The following is a 13,202-nucleotide window of genomic DNA, read 5'->3' as shown; positions in this document are numbered from 1 at the left end:
AAGCATAAATCGCTTAATAGATGGCAAACTGTGTGTTTGCTGGGTTTACATTTGTAAAGAAAAATCGTTAACGATTGGTTTCTATAATCCATAATCCACACAGTACATTTAGTTGATTTCCCCTTTCCCCCAAAATGTCTTCTTTGCAAACCTTGAAATAACACAGTTCTTCTTATTTTGATAAATAACAGTTACGTATATGATTTCCACCCCCACCCCCAATATTCCTAGAAATAATGATCACATCAATATAATATTTCTTTTCTATCTGATCATTCTGGTTGCCTCACCTTATATCAGTGAGACCGAGTGCCGAGACTGCAACCCCAAACCCACTTATGTATCATCGGGTGCCGGATGGGCGTGGCCCTTTGGGTGGGTGTGGCCCATTGGGTGGGCGTGGCCCATTGGGTGGGCGTGGCCCATTGGGTGGGCGTGGCTGCAGTGGTAACGGCAGACTGGGTGGGACTAAAAAGTCCAATCAATCAATTCCAACTTTGCGAGAACTTTTTTTTTCCCCACGAGAAGTTGAAATTGATTGATTGATTGATTGAACCTCTCTTTTTTTGCACACGGCAGCGGAGGCCTAAAGCGAAAAGGTTTTATAAAACCCAGCTGAAGGCCCAGGACTGGGACGACGGCACGCGTGCCCACAGAGAGGGCTCTGTCTTGCCACTTGTGGCACCCGTGCCATAGGTTCGCCACCACAGCCATACATCCTGTTACAGTCCTTATTTAGATTTGTTTCTCCCATAAAGTTCCGAGTATTCTTGCTGGTTAAGATTTTCTCAACAGATAATTAGGTTTAAAGATTTAAATCCATTTTTTCCCATTTTTGTTTTAGTCTTATGGGACAATAGCCAGTGGGTTTCGTTTAGCTCTCCCCCACCCCCCACCCCCCAGATCCAGAAAATCGGTTCCTCCTTCATCTCAAGAACAGAGAAAATCTCTCTGCTTCTCTCCCACACGTCTGACTTTTCCTCTCTTCGCACAGGGGCAGCTTTTGGCAGGCTGATGGGTGAGAGCATGGCGGCATGGTTCCCCGATGGCATTCACACCGACAGCAATATCTACCGCATTGTGCCCGGGGGTTACGCAGTGGTAGGTAAGAGGCAATTTTTCTTCCGTTTCCAGAAGGTCGGGTACAAACACGAACAACCACGGGCTTCACCACCTAAGTTCAAGAACTAGCAGTTGCGTTCACACAATAGTTTGGTTGGAGGGGCTTACATCTCCAGGGCTGCAAGTGAAAGAGAAAGAAGGTTAAAATGGCAAGAATGAAAGAGAGAATGTTTCAGTGTCGGACTTATAGGGGAGAAGGACCCTCGGCCCTTCAGTCTCACAAACTGGGAGAGTGAGATTTAAAATAGCTCTTGCAGACCCCACTTCAGTGACATCACTAATAAAAGTTTTACTGTTTTTTAAAATTGGTTTTAAGGATGGCAGGTTGTAACTGTTAGTGGTATTTAACAATGTACACCATTCATAGAGTCCCGTGGAGCTGAGACGGATGGCCATATAAATTGAATAGATAGATGATACATAGATAGATAGATAGATAGATAGATAGATAGATAGATAGATAGATAGATAGATAGATAGGCAGGCTGGCAGGCTGGATGGCTGGCTGGCTGGCTGGCTGGCCGGGAAGATGGATAGATGGATATGGACAGATGGACAGACAGGCACTAGAATTTAGGCATCCTAAAGTTAGTGATATTTCAGGTTGTAATTTTCTTTTGGTTCTAAATACAATTAAAAGCAGAAGTGCTGCTGATCAAACCTCCAGCCCATTTGAGAAAATGGATTTGTTTATAGTGACTGCTGCCTTCGCTTAAATGACCATCATCATCATAAAAAAAAACCTAACTTCAAATCTGGTCATGAGGTGTCTCAGCTTATGAGCACAATGATTTACGGCCATAATTCCCTACTCGATTATTGTCATAATAATAATTTTCATAACAGGCTCTCCACATGTCCCAAGGGCGCAACTGCCTAGTCTGTCTAGCATGGCAAACCTTTAAAAATATCTCCAAATGTTAGGCTTAAACTAAAAATTTGAATTATTTGTTAACCCAGCCCACACCTATAATGGTTTTGATTTATTATGGGTTTACTGTATTATCAATTAGATGATTGAACATGGTGGAAAATAGATAACGTTTGGAAAACAGAGCAATATTATAATGAAATAGATAAGATGTGTAACCAGAATATTAGACTTTGGTATGAAAAGGGAAAAAAGAAGAAGTTGAGATAAGGGAAACTTTTGGTCACCTAAATATAAAATACTTGGAAATCATAAATAATAGTGTTACTTTGAATATCGATGGGAAATTAAATCCTGAAAGAAAAAAAAGCAATACTAGGACATTGACTGTATACAAGGATTAATTGCAAATGCAATTAAAATAGGTATAAGCTAAAACTTATTGAAAACTGTAACAAAGATGTTTTTATTTAGTTGATAACAATAATTGTACTAGCCCAGGGGTCTTTGAACTTGCCCCTTTTATGACTTGTGGACTTCAACTCCCAGAATTCCTCAGCCAGCCTGAGGAATTCTGGGAGTTGAAGTCCACAAGTCATAAAAGGGCCAAGTTTGAAGACCCCTGTACCAGCCAAATATGAGATAACAGATATTAATGGAAAAAGAGAGGAAATATCTGATGTTGTAACAGGAGATTTATACTAAACATTTATGTACACTATTGAACTATTGATTAACCCAGTCATCACGTTGCTTTTTAAATATCACAATTGTAAAATGAGGAAAAAAAATCAATGCAATATTACAAAAAATAAATAAGTATCTCCAAACGTTGGATCCCTCTGAACTGCCGGCGGGCCATCCGCCCAATCTGAGGCCTTCCCCATCTCCTAATGCAGAAAACGGTGCTGCTATTCACTGACATGGATCTCTTCCTTCCCACTCCCCCCCCCGCCTTCCCCAGGTGCAGCTGCCCTCTCTGGAGCCGTCACCCACACGGTCTCCACCGCCGTCATCGTTTTCGAGCTGACCGGCCAGATTTCGCATATCTTGCCAGTTATGATTGCAGTGATCCTGGCTAATGCCGTGGCCCAGAGCTTGCAGCCTTCCCTGTACGACAGCATCATCCGGATCAAGAAACTGCCCTATTTGCCAGAGCTGGGTTGGGGACACCAGGAGTAAGTGTGCACGAATGTGGGGGATGACCCTGACTCAGGGCTGTAATGCTGCAGGGAACTTGATGCAGAGCACCCTGAATAATAACTATTAATGGGAGCTATGGTTCAAAAAACAATCAGAGTAACAGAGCTGGAAGGGACCTTGGAGGTCTTCTAATCCAGGGCTTTTCAACCAGTGGTACGGGTACCACCTGTGGTACATTGGCGCCTGGCAGGTGGTACGCGACCCTCCTAGAAAAGTGGTAGCAGGGGAGGGGAATGAGCTGAACCGGTGGCAGCACCGCACAAGCCTGAGCGAGAGACGGCTGGAGCTGCAGGGCTGTCAGGGCTCGGCGGAAGCATCAGGATTAGCGCCAGGCTCCAGCTGGAGCTTGGCACTGATCCTGGCGCTTCTGTGAGCCCAGAAGAAGTGCCAATCAGCTGGAATCTTGCAGCATCTCCAGGGTCATGATTTACATTCAGATGCTTGGCAACTGATTCATATTTATGACGGTCACAGTGTCCCAGGGTCATGTGAAGTGACCAAAACCTGCTGCAACCACCCACCAGATGGGGGGAAATAAAAACCAAACACACCCCCACCCCACCCCCACTGCCAATCCTCAACAGAAATGCTCACAACAATGAAAACCTCGGACAGGAGGAAGAGCGCCGCCGGGCGGGGAGGCAGGTGTCTTGCTCGGCTGTGGCTTGGGGGGCACTTTTTTCAGTGCCATTGTAACTTTGAACAGTCACTAAGCGAAGTGTTGTAAGTCGAGGACTAGCTGTACTTCATCACTTTTTTTCCTTTTTTTTTTTTTTGGTCATCAAGTTTTTGACACCTTGCTAGGAGACTGGTGGTACTCGGATGTTGCCGTATCCTAAAAGTGGTACAATGGGTGAAAAGATTGAAAAGCCCTGTTCTAGTCCAGGGGTCCCCGACACCTGGTCCTTGGACCGGCACCAGTCTGTGGTATACCAGCAACCGGGTCGCACAAACAAGCAAAGATGCAGGCCACACACAAAAACCAAGCCTTCTCCAGCCCATGGAAAAAAACTTTATCCAGGGAACTGGTCCCTGCTGCCCAAAAGGTTGGGGTCTGCTGTTCTAGTCCAAGCGGGAACCCCTATACCAGCACTCTCCAACCTCGGCAGATCGGCAGAGGTGGCGCTAGGAGGAGGTGGATGGGATGGTTATGTGAGCGTGCACGCACTGCTTTCTCAAATGCAGCTTCACACGTGCATACACCACTTCTGCGGCCCGGTTCTGAGCAGGCTGAGGCCCAACACTGGGCCACGGACTGGGAGTTGGGGACCCCTGCCCTGTACCATTTCAGATGAAGGGTGGTCCAGTCTCTTCTCAAAAACATCTTCGCCTAATGTCTTCTCCATATGCCCACAGAGCAATAGGGCAGGGGTCTTCAAACCTGGCCCTTTCATGACTTGTGGACTTCAATTCCCAGAATTCCTCATCCAGGTGTGCCTGGCTGAGGAATTCTGGAAGTTGAAGTCCACAAGTCGTAAACAGGCCAAGTTTGAAGACCCCTGCAATAGGGGGCTAAGACTCTTTGGATTTCTTGGTTTATTTCTCCTCTTTGGAATCTAGTTCGTCATTAGCTTTTAGGCTGGCCGCTCATATTGTTTTTCTACCGGCGTAGCCTCTATTGATTTGTGCCAAAGCATCGTGCAAAGTGCATTTTGCAAGTGTCCAATTCCTTGCTGCTGTTACAGACTTTGTAACCCTGCAAGATTCCCTGGATCCAAAAGGTGCACAACTTCCCTGAAGCTGACGATTACACTTGCCGTATTTATTTATTTTTTTTAGGGGGTTTTCCTCTTGAGAAGTGCGGCAGGGTGACCAAGGAGAGTATTTTTCAAGGGGCAAAGTATTAAAGGTCAAAGTGGTTATACGGCAATTTAGGGACCCCTTTTGCTCTTCAAAATCCAGGAACGAAGAAGCCCAGTATGCAGTGGTATCTTGGTATTCAACTGCTTTGAAATTCATCAAATTGGCTACTCAATGTATTTTGACCTAAGAACTTAATAATAATGATAATGATAAAGTTGGAAGGGACTTTGGAGGTCATCTAGTCCAACTCTCTGCTCGGGCAGGAAACCCTATACCCTTTCAGACGAATGGCTGTTCAGTCTCTTCTTAAAAACTTCCACTGTTGGAGCATTTGCCGCTTCTGGAGGCAGGTTGTTCCACTGGTTAATTGTTTTAACTGTGAGGAAATTTCTCCTTAGTTTTAGGTTGCTTCTCTCTTTGGTTAGTTTCCATCCGTTGCTTCTCGTCCTGCCTTCAGGTGCTTTGGAGAACGGCTTGACTTCCTCCTCTTTGTGGCAGCCCTTGAGATATTGGAACACTGCTATCATGTCTCCTCTCGCCCTTCTCTTCATTAAACCAGACATTCCCAATTCCAGCAGCCGTTCCTTATATGTTTTAGCCTCCAGTCCACTGATCATCTTCATTGCTCTTCTCTGCACTCTTTCTAGAGTCTCAACATCTTTTTTACATCGTATAAAAAAACATCGTTTTTATATTTGTTGTTTGTTTGGTACTCAGCGCACAAGCTAGAACTTGTCAGTGTCGGCTGCCTTGTGACTCACTACATTATTCCTTATGGGAAAAATTAGGTTGGTACTCATTGTTTTTTGGTACATACTCATCACATCTCCCAGAACCAATTAAGAATTTGTGAAAGGTTGGTGTGGGTGGGTTGAGTTCTCAACCTCTGCTTTAAAAAGCCATGCCTTGCCTGTAATGTCAGAGTCTTCGGCATATTAGGCCAAGATCTAGCACATGCATTCACATAACCCACCGATCCTTGCTTAACATTACTCTTAAGTTCTTTTCCAGGTTGTTAGTGTGTTGTCTGAACCCAACCAATTTACTTCACTGGCCAGGGAAAAGGCAATAAGACTTTTCTTTTAAAAGACTGGAAGCTTTACACGGGCTTTTTGTTGAAAGAAGAAAAGACTGCATCGATGATTGATGGATTTGATTGATGGCTCAAAGAGGAAGGTGTAAGAATAAGATGGCAATTAACAGAAAGAAGAATGGAAGTTTTAAGTCTGTGTTTTCTTTTCTTGCTTGCTTGGTTTTTTTTAATATTCTGTTTTCTCGCTTTTTTAAAAAAAACTGTCTACTTTAATTCTGCTGAAAAATACTAATTATAAAAAAAACCCGCTGACTTTGTTCACTGTATAAGTAGTCCTCGACTTACAACAGTTCGTTTAGTGACCGCTCAAAGTTACAACGTCACCTAAAAAAGTGACTTATGACCATTTTTCACACTCGCAGCCGTTGCAGCATCCCCAGGGTCACGTGATCAAAATTCAGACGCTTGGCAACTGTCTCATATTTATGACGGTCGCAGTGTCCCGGGGTCACGTGATCCCCTTTTGCGATCTTCTGACGAGCCAAGTCGAAGGGGAAGCCAGATTCACTTAACAACCAGGTTGCTAATTTAACAAGCGCGGTGACGAGAAAGGTCATAAAAGGGGGCAAAACTCACTTAACAAATACCTCATTTAGCGACAGAAATGTTGGGCTCAGTTGTGGTCGTAAGTCAAAGACTGCCTGCAGTTTAATGCATGGGTAATATCCAGAGAGTAGGTTAAATAATTGATTAAGTGTGTAAACTCAGCCAGCTTGTTTGCCTTTTTTCAGGAAGTACAACGTACGGGTGGAGGACATCATGGTGCGCGACGTGCGTTATATCACCCTGAACTGTAGGTATCGGGATCTTCAGGATGTGTTACACAGCACCAAGATGAAAAGCCTAGCTCTGGTGGAATCAGCTGGTAAGAGAAAAAGATAGGCAGGCAGCTTGGAGAGGCGGGATGAGGTCAGGAGTTGTAGAACTTGACTTTTGCAAGCAAGAACTAAATACCCCCAATCTACTTTTTACAACCAGCAATAGCAGTAGCACTTAGACTTATATACCGCTCCATGGTGCTTTTACAGCCTTCTCTGAGCGGTTTACAGAGTCAGCATATTTGCCCCCCAACAATCTGGGTCCTCATTTTACCGACTACGGCAGGATGGAAGATAAGATAAGATAACCTTTATTGTCAATTTTTTTTTTACTGTGGGCACAACGACACACATCAAAAATGAAATTTAATTATCCGCTCTCAAAGTGAACACATACACGACGCACACCTAAACATACTATATACAACATACATATACTAATTTATTGCACAGATGACTTTAATTTTAATTTTATCTTAATTTCTGTTATATGTTATTGTTGTTAGCCGCCCTGAGTCCTTCGGGAGATAGGGCGGGATATAAGTCCCATTAAATAAATAAATAAATAAATAATAGACCTACACCCCTACATGTGCATAACATATGAATATTAAACATGTCCATCTTGAAAATATAACGGAAAGAGGAAGCTTGAGAGTTCTCAAGGTTTATACCAGGGGTCTTCAAACTTGGCCCTTTTATGACTTGTGGACTTCAACTCCCAGAATTCCTCAGCCAGGCACGCTGGCTGAAGATTTCTGAGAGTTCAAGTCCACAAGTCATAAAAGGGCCAAGTTTGAAGACCCCTGGTTTATACTGTATGGAACAAAACTGTGGTCAGGATTGAACTCCTGGTGGTGGGCAGAGTTTGCCTGCAATACTATATTCTAACCACTGGGTTTAGTTTTACTAATTGAAGCCCATGATTGGACTGCTTGCCCTAAGACACAGCTGGAGTCTTGCACGCTAACTCTGGTTCCTTAGCCACACCAACAGAAGTGAAAGCCTAAGCATTAAAAAAATGAAATCCTAACATAACAAGCAAGTTGGTGTATTGGGTCCTAAGAGTTTAGTCGAAAATGAACATTGAGTAGAACCAAATGTTGGCCACGTGAATCACATACAGGTAGTCTTCCCTTACAACCACTTGTTTACCCACCGTTTGAAATTACAGTGGCACGGAAAAGTTGATTTATGACCGATCCTTGCCCTTCATGCCTGTCACAGCATTGCTACAGTCATATGATCAAAATTAGGATAGGGGGCAACCGGCATGTATTTACGAGGGATGCAACATGCCGGGGCCATGTGATTGCCATGTGCCACCTTTCTATCTGGTTTCTGACAAGTAAAGCCAATGGAAGAAGCCAGATTCTTTTAACCAAGTTGTGATTCACTTAACCCAGGGGCCTTCAAACTCGGCCCTTTTATGACTCAGGCATGCTGGCTGAGGAATTCTGGGAGTTGAAGTCCATGAGTCATAAAAGGGCCGAGTTTGAAGGCCCCTGACCTAACCACTGCAGTGATTCGCTTAACGGCCCATGACTCCCTTAACAACTGTCTTGCTTAGCAGTGGAAATTCTACTCCCAGTTGTGGACCATAAGTTGAGGACGACCTGTAACCAATGTGCCCATCCTATGCCCTTCACCTCCCACAAGAGCTGGTGTTAAGCAGTTGTACACAGAGACATTGTGATGCAAGTTTGAGCTTCACAACAGTGAAATACTACAACAGGGGTCCCCAAACCCTGGAGCACAGCCCAGTATAGAGCTGTGGCCCATTGGGGATCGGTCCCCACAAGTAGCGGGCAAGCACGAGAAGCTCCCTTTGCACAAGTGGTGGGTGTGTATGTTTTCCATTTGCATGCGCAAAACCATCCCCTCTTCTCCAAGCACCCCCACCACTGCTGCCGGTCCAGGGAGCCAGAAGGATTGGGGACCACTGTTCTACGAGGAAAAGCTGGCGAAGGAGAATTGGAGATGCTGGCTGGGGAATTCTGGGAGTTGATCCACACGTCTTCCCAAGGTTGAGAAACATAGCGGTATTCCAGTATCTGAGGGGCTGCCACAAGGCAGAGGGGGCCAGGCTGTTCACCAAAGCACCAGAGGGAAGGATGAGAAACAATGGATGGAAACTGACCAAAGAGAGAAGCAACCTGGAATTAAGGAGAAACTTCCTGACAGTGAGGACAATTAACCAGTGGAACAGCTTGCCTCCAGAAATTGTGGGTGCTCCATCACTGGAGATTTTTAAGAAGAGACTGGACAGTCACCTGTCTGAGATGGTATAGGTCAGGGGTAGGCAACCTTGGCTCTTTTATGACTCATGGACTTCAACTCCCAGAATTCCTATGTTGGCTCAGGAATTCTGGGAGTTGAAGTCCACGAGTCGTAAAAGAGCCAAGGTTGCCTACCCCTGGTATAGGTTCTCCTGCTTCAGCAGGGGGCTGGACTAGAAGACCTCCAAGGTCCCTTCCAGCTTCTATTCTATTCTACTCTTGCTTTCCCATTACAGATGTCTTAGTGCATCCGTGGGTTGTTGTTTTTTAACGGCTTAAAGGGAAGCATCGGTGCCTAACCATAGGCGCAACGTGTACGGCCTGCTGCGTTTCCCATTGTGACGAATATAGATTCTCCCAGATTGTCCCAATGCCTCTTCCGAAGAAGCTGGTGCAACGTGCTAATTTCCTAATGCTTTATCGATTGGTGGGTGAGTCAACCGAGCAGCTACTGACCTCACTGAGCTCAAATTATAACAAAACTCAAAAGGCTGCACGTTGTCGCTAAATTGGATGCAAAAATTACAGAGGGGAAATGATCCGTTCAAATCATAATTGCCACCGTGATATTTTTGAAATTCTTTTTAGATCAAGCTTGATTTGTCCGGAGATAGATATATATATGTTAACTATTTAGATTACCTTGCTAGGCCCCAAACATGGGGCAAATCTTTATTTCCTGTTTTCAGCCTATCTTGAAGGCCATCGAACAGGCTGTAGTCACACCGGACAGTTCATATATTTGTGTAAATTACTAACAAAGAATTAAGGGAGACTGAGATGCATTTCTGACTCTTTACTCTTCATCAGTCAGCCATACCCTTCTGAGATTCGAACCTGGGCTGATTGCATATTAGGCAGTGTATTTTACCTCTTGAGCAGTGTATTTTACCTCTCAATCAGCTCAGGTTCGAATCTCAGAAGGGTATGGCTGACTGATGAAGACTAAAGAGTCAGAAATGCATCTCAGTCTCCCTTAATTCTTTGTTAGTAATTTACACACACACACACACACACACACACACACACATATATATATATATATATATATATATATATATATATATATATATATATATATATATATATATATATATATATATATATATATATATATATATATATATATATACACCAGAAAGACATCATGGCAACAACGATAGTGTAGTAACTATGACACATTTGACTTCCCCTTTATATTATTTCTTGATCATCCTTAAGTATGTCGATACTCTCAAGCGGGAAGACTTTGTCAGTTACGTTCGCACAATAAATTGAACCGGGTCAGCCAAAGGCCTTGTTTCTGCGTCAACAGGCTAAACTTGAATAAATGTCTATTTATTATTCTCAGTTATTCTCCGTCATCCAGGTCATAGTTTGTCTCAAAAGTGTGTGGTGGTGGTGGTGGTGTTTTTTTTAAAAAAAGCAACTGGACTGTTTTTTTTCTTGAGGAAGAAAAAAAGGTTTTGCTTCTCATCCAGAAAGTTTCACAAGCGTCGCAACTGATGAAGCGTCTTGGATAAGAAGCGAAACATTGTCTTCTTCCTCAAGGAAAAACAGTTCAGTTGCTTTTTTACAAAAAAAACAACAAACCACTTTGAGATTAAACCTGAATCGTATTAATCTTGGTTCACTCTTGGTGAACCCAGCCTATTAACCCAAAATTAATGTATAGTTCCTGTGTATCGTGCAACCTCAGAAAATTGGCTAATTCAAGAATTAGGCTAAACATGTTGCATGCGTGTTCTGTTTCTGTTACAAAACATGATGGTTTAATCACTCTTTGGGACAGAATCTCAACATTTTCAACAAAATCTTTTCCAGTTTTCAGCCTGATTGACTGACTTTCCTTCCTTCCTTCCTTCCTTCCTTCCTTCCTTCCTTCCTTCCTTCCTTCCTTCCTTCCTTCCTTCCTCCCTCCCTCCCTCCCTCCCTCCCTCTTTCTTTCTTTCTTTTTTTCTCTTTCTTCCTTCCTCTTTCCTTCCTTCCTTCCTTCCTTCCTCCCTCCCTCCCTCCCTCCCTCCCTTCTTTCTTTCTTTCTTTCTTTCTTTCCTTCTTTCTTTCTTTCTTTCTTTCTCTGTCTTCCTTCCTCTTTCCTTCCTCCCTCCCTCCCTCCCTCCTTCATTCCTTCGTTTCATTCTCCTTCAGCCCAGCTCCTCACAGTGGTGAAAATAGAGAGAAAGAAGGAATATTAAGTATGTTCCTCACCTGGAGTTAATTATATTTTTTAAAAAGTAATAAAAGACAGATATAAATAAAATAAAGACAGGTAGTCCTCAACTTTCAAACACAACAGAGTCCAAAATTTCTGTTGCTAAGTGAGACATTGGTTAAGTGAGTTTTGCCCCAATTGTTCAGTTGAATCACTGCAGATGTTAAATTAGTAACACGGTTGTTAAGCCAATCTGGCTTCCCCATTGACTTGGCTTGTCCGAAGGTCGCAAAAGGGGATCACGTGGTCCCGGGATGTTGCAACCGTCATAAATATGAGTCCGTTGCCAAGCGCCTGAATTTTAATCACGTGACCTCAGGGGATGCTGCAAGAGTCGTAAGTGTGAAAAATGGTCATCACAGTCACATTTTCCAGTGCCGTTGTAACTTTGAACGGTCGCTAAATGAACTCTTGTAAGTCGAGGACTACCTGTGTATCTTGAGCACTGGCTGCTAGAGAACCACAATAGAAGAGGGTTAGTTTCCTGTTCAGATGCAACAGATAGGCCCCTGTGGGACCCAGAATGCTGGCTTACGTGAGCTCTTGGCCTGATCCACCTTTTAGATTTTTTGAGATGTTGTTATTCACGTCCCAGCTGGGTTTTGAACTGCATCTGCTCCTCTCCTTCAAAAAAAAAAAAACCCCAGAAACAAAAAAGCTATCACAGTCCTGTGCTGTATTAGTCATCCAAATTAGTAGTTTTGCCACGTTTTTGCTAAGTCTGCATCTCACAGGAAGAGCGGAAAGGGACACGGACCGTTCCTTATCTTGGTCCCCAGTGTGGCTATGACATTTTTAATTTTTTAAAAGCAAAGACATTAAGAAACGTGGAAATCTTCGGGGACTGAATTCTGCGCAGAAAAAAAACTCTTTTCTTTATGGAGCAGTAAAATATCCACCGTGTTCCATCTGGAAGGCTGCTGGATCAATTCTGTGGCTGTGGAATAGAGTAGTGGAGATGGGGAATTCTGGGAGTTGAAGTCCACACAGCTTGCTGAGGTTGTTGAGGTTGAAAAAAACTAACCACCCCTGGGTTGCCTGACTTCAAATAGAATCCTGTCCTTCTTTCCTCCCTCCCTCCCTCCCTCCCTTCCTTCCTTCCTTCCCTCCCTCCCTCCCTCCCTCCCTTCCTTCCTTCCTTCCTTCCTTCCTTCCTTTCTTCCCTCCCTCCCTCCCTCCCTCCCTCCCTTCCTTCCTTCCTTCCTTCCCTCTCTCCCTCCTTCCCGCCCTCCCTTCCTTCCTTTCTTCCCTCCCTCCCTCCCTCCCTCCCTCCCTCCCTTCCTTTCTTCCCTCCCTCCCTCCCTCCCTCCCTCCCTTCCTTCCTTCCTTCCTTCCCTCCCTCCCTCCCTCCCTTCCTTCCTTCCTTCCTTTCTTCCCTCCCTCCCTCCCTCCCTCCCTCCTTCCTTCCTTCCTCCCTCCTCCCTCCCTCCTTCCTTCCTTCCTTCCTTTCTTCCCTCCCTCCCTCCCTCCCTCCCTTCCTTCCTTTCTTCCTCCCTCCCTCCCTCCCTCCCTTCCTTCCTTCCTTTCTTCCCTCCCCCTCCCTCCCTCCCTCCCTCCCTCCCTCCTCCTCCTTCCAACCCTCCCACCCACCCTCCCTCCCTCCAACCTTCCTTCATCCCTCCCTCCCTCCCTCCCTCCCTTCCTTCCTTCCTTTCTTCCCTCCCTCCCTCCTCCTTCCTTCCTTCCTTCCTTTCAACCTCCCTCCCTCCCTCCTCCTTCCTTCCTTCCTCTCTCCTCCTCCCTCCCTCCCTCCTTCCTTCCTCCCTCCCTCCCTCCCTCCCTTCCTTCCTTTCTTCCCTCC

The 13,202-nt window shown here is 44.7% G+C and overlaps 1 protein-coding gene across 2 annotated transcripts in view; it reads left to right on the top strand.

The window, feature by feature from the left end:
* Window positions 1-13,202, top strand: part of CLCN2 (chloride voltage-gated channel 2) — a 141,523-nt gene that overhangs the window by 101,231 nt on the left and 27,090 nt on the right. For both annotated transcript variants that reach the window (XM_083363910.1, XM_083363909.1), the window contains exons 14-16: window positions 995-1,105; window positions 2,958-3,171; window positions 6,824-6,957. In XM_083363910.1, coding sequence (XP_083220036.1) covers window positions 995-1,105; window positions 2,958-3,171; window positions 6,824-6,957 — 459 coding nt within the window. The remainder of the gene's footprint in view (window positions 1-994; window positions 1,106-2,957; window positions 3,172-6,823; window positions 6,958-13,202) is intronic.

Source organism: Vipera ursinii (assembly GCF_947247035.1).
Source record: "Vipera ursinii genome assembly, chromosome: 5".
NCBI classification, from domain to species: domain Eukaryota; kingdom Metazoa; phylum Chordata; class Lepidosauria; order Squamata; family Viperidae; genus Vipera; species Vipera ursinii.
Note: the sequence above shows the minus strand (reverse complement) of the source record. Positions and strands in the feature narration are given on the sequence as shown.